Source organism: Cygnus olor, chromosome 3, assembly GCF_009769625.2.
Source record: "Cygnus olor isolate bCygOlo1 chromosome 3, bCygOlo1.pri.v2, whole genome shotgun sequence".
NCBI lineage: Eukaryota > Metazoa > Chordata > Aves > Anseriformes > Anatidae > Cygnus > Cygnus olor.
In genome coordinates, this window is record NC_049171.1 from 84,863,539 (window position 1) to 84,878,764 (window position 15,226).

General features: G+C 39.8%; 1 protein-coding gene across 6 annotated transcripts in view; it reads right to left on the reverse strand.

The window, feature by feature from the left end:
• SMYD3 (SET and MYND domain containing 3) overlaps window positions 1-15,226 on the reverse strand; it is a 384,781-nt gene that overhangs the window by 345,321 nt on the left and 24,234 nt on the right. For 5 of the 6 annotated variants that reach the window (XM_040551201.1, XM_040551204.1, XM_040551206.1 and 2 more), the window contains exons 2-4: window positions 10,344-10,407; window positions 2,606-2,713; window positions 1,454-1,511 (exon numbers count right to left, since the gene is read on the reverse strand). In XM_040551201.1, coding sequence (XP_040407135.1) covers window positions 1,454-1,511; window positions 2,606-2,713; window positions 10,344-10,407 — 230 coding nt within the window. The remainder of the gene's footprint in view (window positions 1-1,453; window positions 1,512-2,605; window positions 2,714-10,343; window positions 10,408-15,226) is intronic. The other variant, XM_040551207.1, reaches the window with a different exon arrangement.

Genomic DNA, 15,226 nt, shown 5'->3' on the forward strand with positions numbered 1-15,226 from the left:
CAGATTTTTGTACCATCTCTCCATTGCAGATCACGCCTTCTCTCCAGACGTGTATCACACCACTCCCCTTGCCTCCAGCCAAGTCAAAGGAAGTTGAGAGCACCTCCTCAGGTGTACTACTGAAACCTCAGTTTGTATGCAATTATCAGTTACACAAAAATCTTTGCCTGCACTACAGAAATTGCTGTATAATGATTAGTATTTATTTTTTAAAGGGAACCTCTTCTCTCCACCCCAGTTCTTCCTCTACCACTGCCCAACCAGACATGGGCAAAATAGAGCACCAAAGGGAGGGTTTTTTTTGTTGGATATCGGCTGTGTCATGAGGTGTAGAAGTCAGTAGTCATCTTTTAACTTCATTGGAACACCTGGAAACGCTGCTCTTAAGTCAGATGCTTATCTAATTCCCCAAAAATGTATTATAGAATTTTAGAATATCCATGGCAGAAAATGCTGATTTTTTTTTTTTTTAATTGAAACGCAATCCCTTTATCCTGGGCTATTTGTTGCCTTAAGGTCTTTTGTCCTTGCAGTTTGGGAGAAGGCAACAGAACGTCACAATCTAAAGAAATAAAACTTAACAGTAGTTATTGCATTTTTCCAGTTTATGGCATTTATTTATTTCTATTTAACTATATCAATATTTCAAGCTGTTTTAAATCCAAACCTCTGAATTACACTAAAAACTGAGCATTACTGAATTACACTAAAAACCATATACAAAATCCCTTTAAGCAAGAAGATTGAACTAAGGATGTATTTTTTCCCCTGTAGGTCTTCAAACTTCTAGGTACTGCAATGTCTGGAAAAAGCGTTGTCTAGTTCAACAACAGCTCTGCTAAGAGATTGTAATGAACCTCCTTTCCTGTCCTAGCAGCTGAAACTTGTTAAACCACAGCTATCTGCATAATTTTATTTTATTTTTATAATTTTATCTGCATAAGATATCTGTAAAGTTTCATCTTTTTTTTTTTTCTCCGCTGAAATCATGAGCAAGACAGACATATCCCTTGTAAGTTTTAAATATCTTTCCTTTTTCTGGAACTTATTCTGAAGCTTTATACACTAACACATAAATATTGAAAAACTAAAACATTATTATAAAACAGGTATGTTGAAAATGTATGTAAAAAAACAGACATCTGGTAAATCTTAAAAACTGAACCAGCAAAATGTATGCTGTAAAATAAGGAAAAATATTAAAGCCAAATAATGTGGAAGAAATCTTGCTTGAACAAGACATGCATGTTTTTTCCGTTGATCTTTGAACAACCTATTCATCCCCACAGAGGTTTAAGCAGGTGCAGTTTTGTCTTTGATTCTGTTTTTCATGCCATGTTCTATTATGCTACAGTAGCAGACTTTCAGAAGGCAAGGTGCAATAAGATAGACTGGTCATTCTGTAAAACAGAGTTTGGAACCACTTCCTGCAATATGGTCAGCAATTACTTACTTGACTGAAGATCTGAAAAAGAGTAGAGCCTCTCAGAAATGCATACTGATTGTCTAAGCTGTAGAGAAGAACAGATAATTAACACTTACACAGCATGTTTTATCTTGAAAACATTCTACAAAATTGATTATTCAATGTGATATGCCTGTAAGATAATTAGATAAGGGTAACAGCATCAACATAAATCTGGTCAATCCATACTTTCTGTAAACTATTATAAAAATACTTAAGTTTTTTTTAGTGTTACAACACTTTCTACTAACATATTTTCTTGACTTTGGCAGCTTACCCCTAACAATTTACTTTGGCCTTTCACACTATAATTGAAAGCAATTTATGAGGTTAGCAGTCTCAGATTTCATGAGACTATAATTAATGCATAGCATAGCTAGGTACATATTTGCTCTTTAAAAAACATGCACACACTCTTCCCAACAATGTACAAATGAAGATATTAAAATCACATTTTATCATCCCAGACCACAACAAAGGTACACATTTTTATTCAAGGGCAGCACCATGGCAGGGTCAGAAAAAATTTTAAAAAAGCGTTAAATCTTTTTTGATTTACCATCCCAGTCATAAGCCTATTGACCTAACTGAAAATTTAGTCCACATAAATTAATCAAACTGTTGGAATGTCAAACATCCAGGGCTTCCAAGGAAGTATAGAGAAAAAGAAATCTAATTAAGATTAAGAGAACTCAGCATTAAAAGGATGGGATTGTGCCCCTAAAGAAAGGGCTAGCTAACTGTGTGCCTGTCCTTACTACCCATTCAGGAGGAAAAAGAAAAGAGGTTCCCACTGAAGTTAATGGAAGCACCAATAGCTTCAACAGTAGCAACCAAAAAACTGTCCTTCTCTGCTTTCTTTCTAGGCAGAAATAAATTTAGGATGCTACCACACTCACAAGAAGAAAGCTTTACAAACAAACATCTTAAAGTTAATTATGTCCATGTTAGTATCTCTTGATCCTTTCAGCATTTCTGCAAGTTAATCAGTAATCTTGTAATGCAATATACAGTCCAATTTTGTTTAGCAATCCTAGTCACTTTGGCTTTCTAACTCTTAGTTACATTAAAAATGTGACGTGAAAAAAAGTATTTATCTGAAACTGTTACACTGAATACATCTAAAAGAATGTCACTTACTAGTTTAAAAACAATCCTGCCAGCAAGTCTGACGGAATCTGGAGGAAAATTAGGCTTGATATTCTTAAGACACTTGCATTCTTGCTTGTGATCCAGCCAAGCTTCTTTCTTTTTTTTTTTTTTTAAGGAAGGGAAAGAAAAAAAACATGTTATTTCCCAAAACTTATATCCTGTTTTATGTACTTCTATATATACACACACGAACTTATACAGGCACAGCAATAAGCATGGTCAGCCTGGCCTCTGGCCAGACCAGGGACACAGAACCAGAACAGCATCAGGGCCATCGGGCCGGGGCAGGAACCCCCCCCCCTCAACTCCCACAGGCAGGAAGGAGGCAGCCCTTCTTCAGGTACTGACATCCACTGAATTAGCAGCCACTACCACAGGCAACATCTCAGGCTGACTGTCAAAAAAACAGCAGCACACATGCTGTACCAAAACAGCCTAAGACTGCAGCTATCACTCAAGTGTTGTGGAAAAGCACAGGCTGGATTATCTATTTAAAACACCCTCATCAAGCCATTCCTTCATCTAACATAAGATTGTATACTACAGACGCTGGAGCTACAGTAGTGCAGGTTACACAAGAGGATCACCATTTTGCTGCCCCAGAATTTTGCTTTACCTTTCACAAAAACAGAAGTAAAAACAAAAACATTCTCAAGTTCCCCATTCAGTTCTTGGTCTATGCAATCCTTACTTTGTCTGTTGCATGCTACTCTTCAACAACATGGTTCTTACCAGACTTCTTCAAACACTGTCTTCTTTAATGCACAAAAAGGAGGGTACTGAGAGAACTGGCAGAACTGAGAAAACTGAGGGTACTGAGAGAACTGGCAGAAGAGCTGGCCAAGCCACTTTCTATCATTTATCAGCAGTCCTGACTATAAGGGGAGGTCCCAGTTGACTGGCAGCTAACAAACATGACGCTCATCCACAAGAAGGGCTAGAAGGTTGACCCGGGAAACTATAGGCCTGTTAGTTTGACCTCAGTGCCAGGGAAGCTCATGGAGCAGATTATCTTGAATGTCATCACGCGGCACTTGAAGGGCAAGCAGGCGATCAGGCCCAGTCAGCATGGGTTTATGAAAGGCAGGTCCTGCTTGACGAACCTGATCTCCTTCTATGACAAAGTGACGTGTTTGGTGGATGAGTGGAAGGCTGCAGATGTGGTCTGCCTTGACTTCAGTAAGGCTTTTGACACCGTTTCCCACAACATTCTCCTCAAGAAACTGGCTGCTCGTGGTTTGGACTGGCATATGCTTTGTTGGGTTAAAAACTGGCTGGATGGTCAGGCCCAAAGAGTCATGGCGAATGGAGTTAAATCCAGTTGGAGGCCGGTCACTAGTGGAGTCCCCCAGGGCTCAGTACTGGGGCCAGTCCTCTTTAATATCTTTATCGATGACCTGGATGAGGGGATCGAGTGCACCCTCAGTAAGTTTGCAGATGACACCAAGTTAGGTGCGTGTGTTGATCTGCTCAAGGGTAGGAAGGCTCTGCAGGAGGATCTGGATAGGCTGGACCGATGGGCTGAGGCCAACTGTATGAAGTTCAACAAGGCCAAGTACCAGGTCCTGCATCTGGGGGCGCAACAACCCCAAGCAGCGCTACAGGCTGGGAGATGAGTGGTTGGAAAGTTGCCTGGCAGAGAAGGACCTGGGAATACTGGTTGATAGGCAGCTGAATATGAGCCAGCAGTGTGCTCAGGTGGCCAAGGAGGCCAACAGCATCCTGGCCTGCATAAGAAACAGCGTGGCCAGCAGGGCTAGGGAAGTGATAGTCCCCCCATACTCAGCTCTGGTGAGGCCGCACCTCGAGTACTGTGTTCAGTTTTGGGCCCCTCGCTACAGGAAGGACATCAAGGTGCTCGAGCGAGTCCAGAGAAGGGCAATGAAGCGCAACGAAGCTGGTGAGGGGTCTGGAGAACAAGTCTTACGAGGAGCAGCTGAGGGAGCTGGGGTTGTTCAGGCTGGAGAAGAGGAGGCTCAGGGGTGACCTTATCACTCTCTAGAGGTACCTTAAAGGAGGTTAAAGGAGGCTGTAGGAAGGTGGGGATTGGTCTATTCTCCCATGTGCCTGCTATATATTGAAATGTGTCCTTCCTTTTTTTTCCCCCCATGTCTGTGCAGAAGAGCAACAAGGAGGTTCCAGCAAAAAGAAACTCATGGTGGAAGACAGAGTCAATGTCTTATCACCTTTCTATTTTCTGCCTTGTCTTTCCAAGCTCAAAATTCTGTTTATACTTTAGTAAATCTTTACATGAGATGGTCTTGGAGATTTTGTGTGTTAATATTTAATACATATATTTGCAGTAGAGGTTTGAAGACACTGAGCTGTTTTTTTAAATACTTTTTAAAAGCAAATTGGAAAAATAGGACAGCAAACAATTGTTAAGGTGACAATAACTAAATAACCAAAGGCTTTCAAAGGTGACATTTTCTCACAGACATGCATTAAGAAAAAAACTCAGAACACCAGCTTCTGTAAGGTAACTGCCACTTGGAAAATGATAAAATACCTACTACAAAGCAATATACATTCAGCAATAAAAAGAGAGGAAACAGTGAAATGTACAAGTCAACATCACACCTGTAGACACTGACATTCTAGTTATAAAGATTACAAAGCCTATCATGCAATATATTTTTTTAAGCTGTATTTAAGCAGGGTAATTGTTCCAGGTAACCAGACTTCAGCACCAGTAGCATTGTTCTGTTTCATTGTGGGTTTTCCCTCCACCTTTGGCTTACACGTAATAAATAAACTGTAATTTTTATTTCCTTCAGATACATAAGAGATTTCTGATTTCATTTCCTTTACCCATAACTCTACAAGAGGAAAAAAATGACACCAAGAAGGCATTAATCCAAATGCAGTTAGTGCTGCACACTGTCTGACAAATAAAAGCTAAGTATCTACTGGTGAATAGAATTACTCTTGTCTAGAAGAAACAAGGTCATGCTTGTAAATGTCCAGATGTCATTCTCTGTAATATAATTGTATTGGCATTTTTATACCACTTAAACTAAAATTGTTCTTTGGAACAAGCCTGTCAATTTTTTTCCTTACATAAATGCTGCACAGAATTTCAAGTATGCTAAAGGTGACATCAAAATGATTAATAGCTTACCCAACCAATAAAGCCCTAATGAGACAAAATATGCAGTACCACACAGCATAATATGCCACATTTCTCAGAGATGCATTTCCCTACGAGAACAACGGTTAGACCAGATGCTTTCTTCTAAGCAGTGCTTGGCTGAAACTGATGCCAGGAAGGAATCAGACTCTTCTGCAGGAAGCCTGCTAGAACGGGAACTGCCGCTTGCTTCTTCCCTGCTAAGGGGTGAGGGGGGGAAGCTCCAAATGCATCAGGTGTAACAAGATTCAGCGCTATTCCTTCTCACTACCAATACAACAAGGATACAAATCACAGAACTATATGGACTATGAGAACCTGTAATCCTGGAGAGACTTACTTTTAAAACCAGTCTCTAGCAATACTTACTGCTGGGTTTATGTTAGTCCTACAGTTCTCCATGGGAGGTTTTCTGAACTCTGCATGTCCTGGATTTCAGGCAGGGATTTTATACCCCAAAACCAGCATGAGTGCAAATACCACCCCGCAGAGGTACAGCCACCTGGTCAGGCCCTGCTCCCTCCCTGCCAGGGAGGGGCTTCCAGTTTTTCCAACATTATTCCTGCCTCCCCCCCCCGCCCCGAAACAAACACTCCCAGAAGGAAGCAAAGCAAAGCAAACACTGCAGAGCAGTACCTGGCCCTCCTCCCACAGACTTCATTGCATTTAGAAACTAAAAAAAAAACTCTCTCCTAGATCAGTGGCTCTCATTCAAGCCCAGCATATCCCATCTGCAATTCCTCAGCCTTACTCAACTGAAAAGGGTCAGGAGCCCATACAGCTCAAAAAATACTGCAGTGGAGAGTTGTTTACTGGTGGCAGATTGAGAGCCTGCCTCACCAAACCACCAACATGCAGATGCCAGCACACCACCATGTTTCACTTAATCCAGACCCAGCATCACCTCCTGCTGGCTCAGGGCACTGGCACAGACCACCTCCATCTGCCCGCAAGATCTTGCATATCTTTTAGCTGACCTGTTTTGCCTTGACAGAGATGAGTGTCTGTTCTTGCACTGAGATATGCTATCCCCACCTCCAAATAGTCTCTAACTCTACAAAAGAAAGACCCTAAGCCAATATTTACAAAATTAAGGTTTCCCTCACCTCCTCTACAGCACCAAAAAAAGTTGAATGTTGCCTGCAGATTAATGCACTCATGGAACGCAATTAAAGACTACAGCTCATCCAAAAAAAATAAAGCTGAATATTTTCCCATTGGGAAGTAATGGTTAATTAAAAATGTCAGAATTTGTAATTTCCAAAGGATTTTTTAATTTTTTTTTTTTTAACTGTCTTATTATTGAAATGACTTCATAAAAATATTTCATGATGGCATATTCTGAATTCTTCCTGAAGTGACTCCCCAACTTGTCGAGGATTATCATCTACATAACTGGTCCCCAGTCTATGGGACACCAAATTAATAAACACTTCCAGAGGAGATCACAACAGTGACTATAAGGTGGAGCAGTTGTGGTAACTATGTTTGTAGGGACAGAAAACATAACACTGCTAGAAAACAGCACTAGGAAATTAGGGAAAATAGGTATCAGCAGATGGGAAAGGTGCTGCAGCAGAGAAGTGTCAAGAAGGGTCAAAAGTCAATGAGGTCCAACTGAAAAAAACATTAAAAAAAATAAAAGACCTACATACAAGTGATTCTGAAATGAGAATTCAGTGTAACAGGTCAGCCTGAAGGATCTCTTGTTCACTTCCAGTCCCACATTTCTGATTTTTTTTTTTATTTAAGTTAAAGTAAAACCAAGCAAGTTCAAACTGGCCTGAAAAGAGAGAACAGGGATTACTTAAATTTGGCACCATACACTCAAAATACTCATTTTCAACATTATGAAGACTTCTGCGAACTTGAACTCCAATTCCCATGTAGTTTTGTTCAGGAATCCTTGTTGTACCCTCACACCTCCTTGAAGGATAGCACTTCGCAAGGTAACTGAAGCATCTTTCGAAAGTGTGTTTCTTCCTCTACATGCTAGGGCAAAGATACTTCTTCTTAACCACCTGATATTTTAAGCAAGTGAAGATTTCTACAAGAAATCTTTAAAATTAGCTTTCAAAATCTTTTAAATGAGCTTTAAAATGGCTCATTTTGGCACATCGTAACATTGAAATCCCCTGCTGAATGTAGTCACTTCCTTCGAAGTCTACCTTTATCATAAACCTAGCTCAGCTGCTCAGATTAATGATTTTTCTTTTTTGAAAGTCAGTTTACTTTCTGATTTGACTTACTGTATTAACCAGAAAACTCCAGAATCAAATCATTCTTCAACTAAGTGTAAATTGTAAATCCAACTGTACAATATGCATTTTTAAGTTGGTCTGTATTTAGGAAAATAAAATTGTCCTGTTTTGCCCATGTTCCTTTTAAGTCTGCAAACTGCAATTTAATTTAATACCCTGCTGTTTATTTTGCTCAGCAAATAGTTCAATTACAAATGCACATATTAAGGAATTGCACTAAATCTACAGAGGCTAAGTAGAGTACAAAAGCTTTGGCTTGGCCGAGGAAAGGTTTGCTAAGGGCTGCTATAAAAACAGAGCTGCATAGCAGTTTAGATAGCTTTTCAAAAGAAATATGAAATAGTGGACAGTACTCAAGAGAAAATGGATCTGACTAGTCTGAGTTTTTGGTTGGTCTGAGTCTTATTCATATCATTTGCCCTGAGCTGTCAATCCCAATAAATTCCCTGTTTTGTCTAAAAAAGATTTTTTCCAGTTATACTCAATTGTCATCTAATATCAGAAAGCACTATATAATATTAATTCAATATTCATTTATTGAATATTAATAGCACAAGATACTACGTAACAGTAAATACACAACATGTTAAGTGCAGACGACTTAAAGGAGCTCTAGCCTGTGTCACTGAAATCAATACCTACAGTTGTGGAGGTAGAGCAGCTTGAGCTGGCTTCAAGCACAAGATGCCTAGAGCTGGAAGCCAAAAGCAAAGATGCCCCAGATGACTTCAGACGATCTAGTGCAAATCTTTGAAGTGTGTTCACATAATTGTTTTCCCAAAGGGAGCCCCATTTCCTAGTTTCACTGCTATTACAACTTAGGCTAGAAGAGGCTATTGCGTTACACCTTGCAGGTTTGCTCATGCAGGTCAGTGCCAGCACAGGGAGCGCTGCATGCTGTCTCATTTCACATTAGACTTGCCAACAGAAGATTTCCCAAAGACTCTCCTGACACATTTGTTTTGAACTTACCTTACAAATAACTCTGGTCTTTTATATTCTTCAGTCATATTTTTCTGCAATAAATCTACTTGTGGCATTATTATTGATGCTACAGTAAGCACCTAATGTACATTGCACGCATTTGCTGTACAATGAATCAAGATGACATATCTTTCTCCTTTCTACCTCCATATGTTTTAATCCCAAAAAGGAGGGGTTTCTGGCCTGTTGGGAACGTTGCATATCATACTAAGGCAGAATTGTTTCTGAAGCACATAAGATGTGAAAGGATCATTTGAAGGTCAATGACGGAAGTTAAATCCCTATACCTTTGATAAAGTATCACTACTATTTCATTTCGACCATTAGTTGTCTTTCTTCACTTTTCTCTATTTAGGAAAAACAACCAAATTACCATGCAATGCTAAGAGGAATGATGTAAAAACTCAAGGGTTCTATAAGGCAAACCATACGGTTTCAATCTCAGGTGCCAGGTTCTATATCATATCCCACCTTATGCAGTCACCTACCCCTGTGTGACCATTTGATACCATGTCCTGCCAACTTCTGTGCACAAGCTCCAGTGACAAAACAAGACAAATAGAAAAGCTAAAATTTTAGGGTTGAACACCATTAAGAACGGTTTCATAGGATAAAATCATAGGATAATTACAATTGGAAGGGATCTCTGGAGATTCCTAGTGACAAAACAGGATCAGCTCCAGGGTCAGACCCCGCTCAGAGCTTTGTCCAGCAGGGTCTTGAAACCCTCCAAACACACAGATGGCACAACTACCCTAGCCAGCCTGTTCTATTTCTTGGCTGTCCTCAAGGTGAAAAAGCTTTTCCTTATATCGCACCTGAAGCACTCTTCCTTGAGCTTATTTCCATTGTCCCTTGTTATCCCACCACCCATCGCTGTGAAAAGCCTGGCTCTGTCTTTGTAATACCCTCCTCAGAGCTACAGTTTTGCCCAAGGCTCTCTTCTCTGCAGATTCTCACAGCTTTCTTCCTCTTAAAAAAGAGAGAACATACTTTAACATGGAAAAGATTATTCTTGAAATACAAATTGTTTTACTGAAAAATTGGCTTAGAAACTTCAGTCTGCAACCAGAAGTCTTCTTCCCCCTCCAACCAAGCATAGCCAAACACCACACATTTCATCTTGGTTCTTTCTTTATCTCTGATTACAATATTATATTTGTCAATCTTGTATTCGTAACTATGAGAATATTTAAAATAAAACAAGGCAACGTGTTTACTCTCCATCTGTAACTACAAACAAAAAGATTTGGAGGTGTGACAGTGTGGAAAATGTATGGAGACCCTGTAAATTAAGTATTCAAATGCTTGTTTTTCTTCAGTACTTTATAGCTGTCATTTTTCATCTTACCTGACAAGATTTACCACAGTATTTAGCAACCTTGCACTGAGAGCATCTGTGCAGATGTTCATTCCTGTTTGAAAAAAAAGAAAATCAGTTATAAATACAAACAGTTTTATATTTATCTTTCTTACATAACTGACAGTTTTCAAATATTCCAAGGCAAGAAAAGTATCTGGAATAAAAGGGGAAAAAAGAAAAGAGTAATCTAAAACGCATTGTAGCATGAGAAGAAACGGCACACTTAAATACAAAGTTATTTGCACAATCCTTTACACATAGGACTCAGTATACCTGGGGCCACTTTGGATCCACAGCAGAAATATCAAACATGCTTTTTTTGTGCCATACAGCTACAATCCCAATGAGTTTGATTTTGTAGATATATAACTAGACATTATAACTGGAGCTGAGCATAACAGGTAGAAAATATATTTGTTAATGGTCTTGGGTCTTGCAGCAAGTGCCATTACCTGTCTTAAACAAGACCTTACTCTGAAACTGCAGTTGTGACATCAAATTATTACTTCATTGAGTCTGAGGTTGACTTGTCAGCAAAAATTTCTGTCTTCAGAAAATATTTTTGGTTCAAGTAAAAAAAAGATTTCAGACCAGTGTAAACATGACAGATTTTGATGCTCCCATCCCCTCAGCTTCCTGTAGAAAATTGAATGTACAGATCATTAGAAGCAGTAACAATCTTTAATACCTACTGTATGAAAATCACTATTGTGTTGCACAAAATTCTTCACATATTCCTGTTAACTACCAGCTTAAATGTAATTTAGAAATACTTCATATTTAAGCATGTGTTTGCTATCGCCTCCCTTATCTTCCTGCCTGCAAAGTGAGTCCTGGAGACCGATAAAAAAAACAAGCAACTCTTAGATTCCTGTAAACCGAATCTAAAACCTTGTGCATGCATAATAGGTTTGTGATTTTAAGGTAAAATCCCTGAGGGCAATTCAGAGATAGAAACCAGTCTGAAATCTTCATTTTGCCAGCCAGGGAGAGCTGCTTCATTTTCAAGGTTGAGCAATGACAGACCTTTAGCCAGCCTATGACAGAGGACTGTATTTACCATTCCAGATTAGAAGTGCACATCAGAGTTATTTGGGGAAAAATACGCTGCATTAGAAAAATTACTGTAGACAACAGAAAACGAATAGAAATGCTGTTTGGAACTGCTCATTGATTTGGATATCAGAAGCAGTCCAGGTATAAGTAAATGCTCACAAACAACACACACAACTTAATTCCCACCAAGACAAGTTTTGACACACATTTTTAATACTGAGCAGCATATTCCATCAGGGACAAAAAGAATCATTTTTTAAGATACCACTCGCACCTTCTTTCTAGATGTTTTTCAATTAACAGCATAGACGAACACTTTTCTGAAGCTAGACCTTTCAAATTGCTGAAAGACAACGCTACAAGAATTTTAATTTGCTTTGTTACCTTTCTGCCAACGAACTTTCCAAATCAGATTCATCATTGGCAGTGCTATCTCTAAAAAAAATCTGCCTACCAACCAAGATTAAAAGAGAAAACAAAACATCTAGAGCTTTGGTTTGATGTTCAGCTGTCCATCTGCATGGCCATAACCTTCAAGACTGCCACTCTGCAGGTCACCTCTGCTTTTCTCTATAGTTCTACTTCACGTAGCTTTACAGAATCACAGAAAGGCATGAAGGATCTTCCAAACTCTTTCTTGATACCTTCTTCATACTCAATATTTTACACCTATTCTAGCACACTCCATCAGACTTCAATTGTTGCTATTTGCTGCAGAATGACTGAGCAAAACGTTTAAGACTTTTTTATTCTAAATACTATCCATCTAAATGCAAGTTAGGATTTAGCTAACGCAGCATTTCCAATGTCAGTCACATACACATTAAAGTACCAATCTGGCAGAGCATCAACCAGTAGAACACAGATTCCCGGAGCAGAGTAATTCTGACTTTCTGCAGCCAGAACTTAAGTGAATGAATGTCCGTAAGTACTGAAGAACTCTCCCCCTACTGATTTCACATCCTTCCATCAGGAGACTAAATCTGACAACATTAATAAACTGCAACCAGGCCTTGCCTTGGTATACTTTAAGAGATGCCAGGATTTACTGGGATCGTTGATGTGAAGTCGCGAACACTTACTTGCTCTTTGTTTTGTCTTACAATTAGCAGACCTGTTGCCACAAAGCACCGAACTCCTTCAGCACCTGCTGGAGTTTCAGTACTTTACAGGATTAGATCCTTTGTATCCTTTTTCCCCACAGAGTTCACAATGCTGCAGTAACAAACGAATACACACAAAAATCTAGTGACCAACCCTCAAAACTTGGAGTTTTGCCAGACTGACACTACCAGTCAGATTATTTGAATAAGGTGGCTCCCTGCTGGCACTGCATAACAAATGAACAATCCATTCATCTTTTGGGGTTTCTCTGAATGACAAGCAGACGTAGGATGGCACTTACAGACTTAAATGCTGCAACTACTGATAAAATTGTTGCTTTTTCCCACCCCCAGTCCTGTCCTTGTAGACTAAAATAAAGATCTTAGAGCATCCATGGGTCTTGCAACATGACATTTTAAATGAAAAAGAGCATGATCTAACACACTTAACCTGAATAAAAGAATTCAAGAATAAAATTGATGTACACATGATTTGTATGTTCTAGAACACTTTAAAAATGGGGTAATTTGCCTAGTTTATTCCTGTAGTTCTCAATATTTTAGAACCATAGAATCATTAAGGTTGGAAAAGACCTTCAAGATCATCTAGTCCAACCATCACCCTACTACCAATGTCACCCACTAAACCATGTCTCTAAACACCAGGCCCAACCTTTCCTTAAACACCCCCAGAGACAATGACGCCACCACCTCCTTGGGCAACCCTTTCCAATGCCTGACTGCTCTTTCTGAGAAGAAATGTCTCCTAATTTCCAACCTAAAACTGTTACAGACTTTATTGAAACAAAGTCACTGTCAAATACAGCTGTGCATTTCCCATCACTTGTAAATATCACCCAGAGATAACATCAGGCTACCTCCAGGGTATGAATGGCATCTCAGCTGATGTGATCCACCTGAGTCAGGCTGCAGAGGCCCTACCAACACCACACCTTGCCCTTCTGAAAACATCAAATGAGCAGTCAATCAAAGCACTCCAATAACAACCTGGCCCCAGTGAATGGTATTATTTTTGTTTGCTGGGGAAGAGCCTAATATAATTAAAAAACACTGAAACCCAACCAAACACGATTAGGCTACTTAATTTATAATGAAAATGCATCCACACTTCTCTGGTGATTGCAGGCACTTGACTTTCAGCCCCCACTCACCAGACAAGTGTTAGATGTAACACAACATTTGATTACCAGGCTACTCTCACCACTCCTTGGTGTACAATTTATTCACACTTCTGATGCTTCCACAGCTTGCAGGACAAAAGGGTAATCTCATGCAAATTTCCTACTGCATTTTTGTTGTTGATACTGTTTTTCAGTTAATAATCCTGCTCTACAATACACGTTGCAAAAGAGATGCTCTTTCAGATGCATGTCATGTAGAGCTAATTTCCTGAACAAATTATCGGACCTTTGATTCAGTCGAACACATCAAGTGCATGATGCCTACTTGGATTTTTTTAAGTGCGTGCATTTCAGACCCATCACAAAGTGAAAGCAATCGATACCCACAATAAACAAATACATCATCATTCTACTAGTACATTTTTGTCTTCCAGTAATAAAACTAAAGATGCTAATAACAAACAGCATTTTTAACTTGGTAGATCTGGGAGCAGCGGGGTTACATACAGTGCAGTTACCACTTTCCTTCCTCCCCTCTCTCCCAGCATACAGGTAATGCCATGGTACAGCACAGCTGATCATCTGCACGGGCACTAGCGATGATGGGGGCATCGCCAGCACACCAAAACCAATAGCATGGCTCTGGTGACAATGACAAAGGGTGCCGGGGGAAGGCCTGGGCAGGGGATAACACTCCCATGGCCTGCCAAGCCCCGGCACACCCCAAATCCAAGCCCTTGGCAAGCAATAAGGGCAGTGACCCAAGCCCAGGGCACCACCTTCATGCAGCTTCCCCTTCCCTCCATGGCCTCAGGCCCGTTCTGCCATCAGAGACACACTGGTGGATGAGAAGCCACCAGTTCACCTGCCCTGTGGTCCCTACTTATGAGGCTGCTGAGGTCTCATCCCACCTCTGGAGCCTACACACATACTATGAGCAAGAATACTTTGAAATCCATGCCCTACAAGTCATACAAAAATGCCATAAAATGCCCCACTTGCACACTTCATTAGGAAAGCATATGAATTAATTTTAACATAGGAGCAGCACTAGGGAGAAGTAGCTTTTCAAGGGGTAGTGAGAATGCCCAATGTTTAAATTAAAACATGGTAACCACAACTAACTGTCAGACTCATCTATTCAAGTGAAATCTAAGAAAGACCTTTCATATATGAAAAAACACTTATTTCCAAGTACAATGATCATCTACTTTACACCTGAACACACTAAAGAAGTGGTATTACATTGCCCAGGAAAGAAAAGGGAGAAAACACAAATAACCAAAGCGCTTGGCTTGTGGCAAAAGTTCAGACACCTGTGCTCTCGTGCAAACCACCTAGTAACACAAACAAAAATACAGCTTATTTGACATACCAAGTAATCTTCCCACTGCTTAAGTCTTGGCTTCTGAAGCCTCACGTGCCACCTCAACTGGTCACATTCTCTGCTATTTTCTGTAATTCTTGTTACAGCCATTCTTGTATTTAACACTGTTTTGGGATACTTTCTACACACAAAAAACAGAGTTCAGATAGATGAGGGGAGAGAGCACCCTTCAGCTTAGAATGA